General features: G+C 43.9%; 1 protein-coding gene across 1 annotated transcript; it reads right to left on the bottom strand.

Annotated features, from left to right (window-relative positions):
• Positions 1 to 442: 442 nt before the first annotated feature.
• Positions 443 to 991, bottom strand: LOC113240333. The gene has a single exon (XM_026477607.1). It carries the CDS (start codon positions 989 to 991, stop codon positions 443 to 445), a length of 549 nt encoding a protein of 182 aa, XP_026333392.1.
• Positions 992 to 1,007: the final 16 nt, after the last annotated feature.

Here is a 1,007-nt window from a genome sequence, read left to right as displayed (position 1 = left end):
ATAAGTTTCCATTTCGGTAATTTAATGGTCAAATCAAATCTGCGTATATGTCGTAGCAACCAAATTAGCGTGATTTACGGGATTCTATTGTTATCAATCCGTAGACAAAATAGAATAATAATAAGAATGCACACACTCAACTCAGCCCACTGTGTAGCGGGTGCCATGGACACACATAGACAACCACAAATTACACCCAAGCTCACGAGGGAAATAAATGTAGACCGTACTAATATTTCTCCCGGCCCGGGAATCGAACCTTGGACCTTTGCGCTGCAGTCCAGCGTGATAACCGTTCGGACACAGAGGCAGTCAAAATTGAATGAAATGAAATGAAATGAAAATCTTTTATTTCAGGCAATGAAATGCCCATAGACAAAGTGTTAGTAAACAATTAAAACTTAGACTATTGTTAGTACATATAGCACAAATTAACCTAACCTTATTTTATATACAAAGGAACCGATTTGATTTGCCCAATCCAATACCATAGGATTGGGCAATCAAATCTGCCTGCAATCGTTTTCAGGATGCTGTTGGGACTCTTTCTGACACGAGTCAAGAGGGAGACGATCTTTTTCCTCATCAGTGCATGAAAGCCATCTGTGTGCGCCTCGGCAAACATGCCTGACGCACTGCACCATCGTGGCAGCCCCAACAGCATCCTGAACGCGTTGTTGTACTGTACGCGTAGGGCGTTATATGCTCGCTTTGTGTACTTGACCCACAGGCCGCTCGTGTAAAAAGATTGGCTATATGCCTTAAATAACACGATTTTTACGTCGTCTGAGCATCTTGCGAACCTGCGGGCCAGCATATTACAACGCACAGACAACGCCCTACGCTCTCTCTCTATATCCTGGTCATCACACAGGTCATCCGTCAGTATGTGACCAAGATACTTCACTCTTTGCACATTTCTAAGCACAACCCCACCAAGAGCGACGGGCGGTATGTAATAAGGCTTAATTTTGCCCGCCTTGAAGACCATAATCTCGCTCTTGGCA

This window comes from Hyposmocoma kahamanoa, unplaced genomic scaffold, assembly GCF_003589595.1.
Source record: "Hyposmocoma kahamanoa isolate Upper Pololo Valley unplaced genomic scaffold, ASM358959v1 100021, whole genome shotgun sequence".
Taxonomy (NCBI): domain Eukaryota; kingdom Metazoa; phylum Arthropoda; class Insecta; order Lepidoptera; family Cosmopterigidae; genus Hyposmocoma; species Hyposmocoma kahamanoa.
The sequence above is the reverse complement of the archived record's forward strand: the minus strand, read 5'-3'. Positions and strand labels throughout refer to the sequence as shown.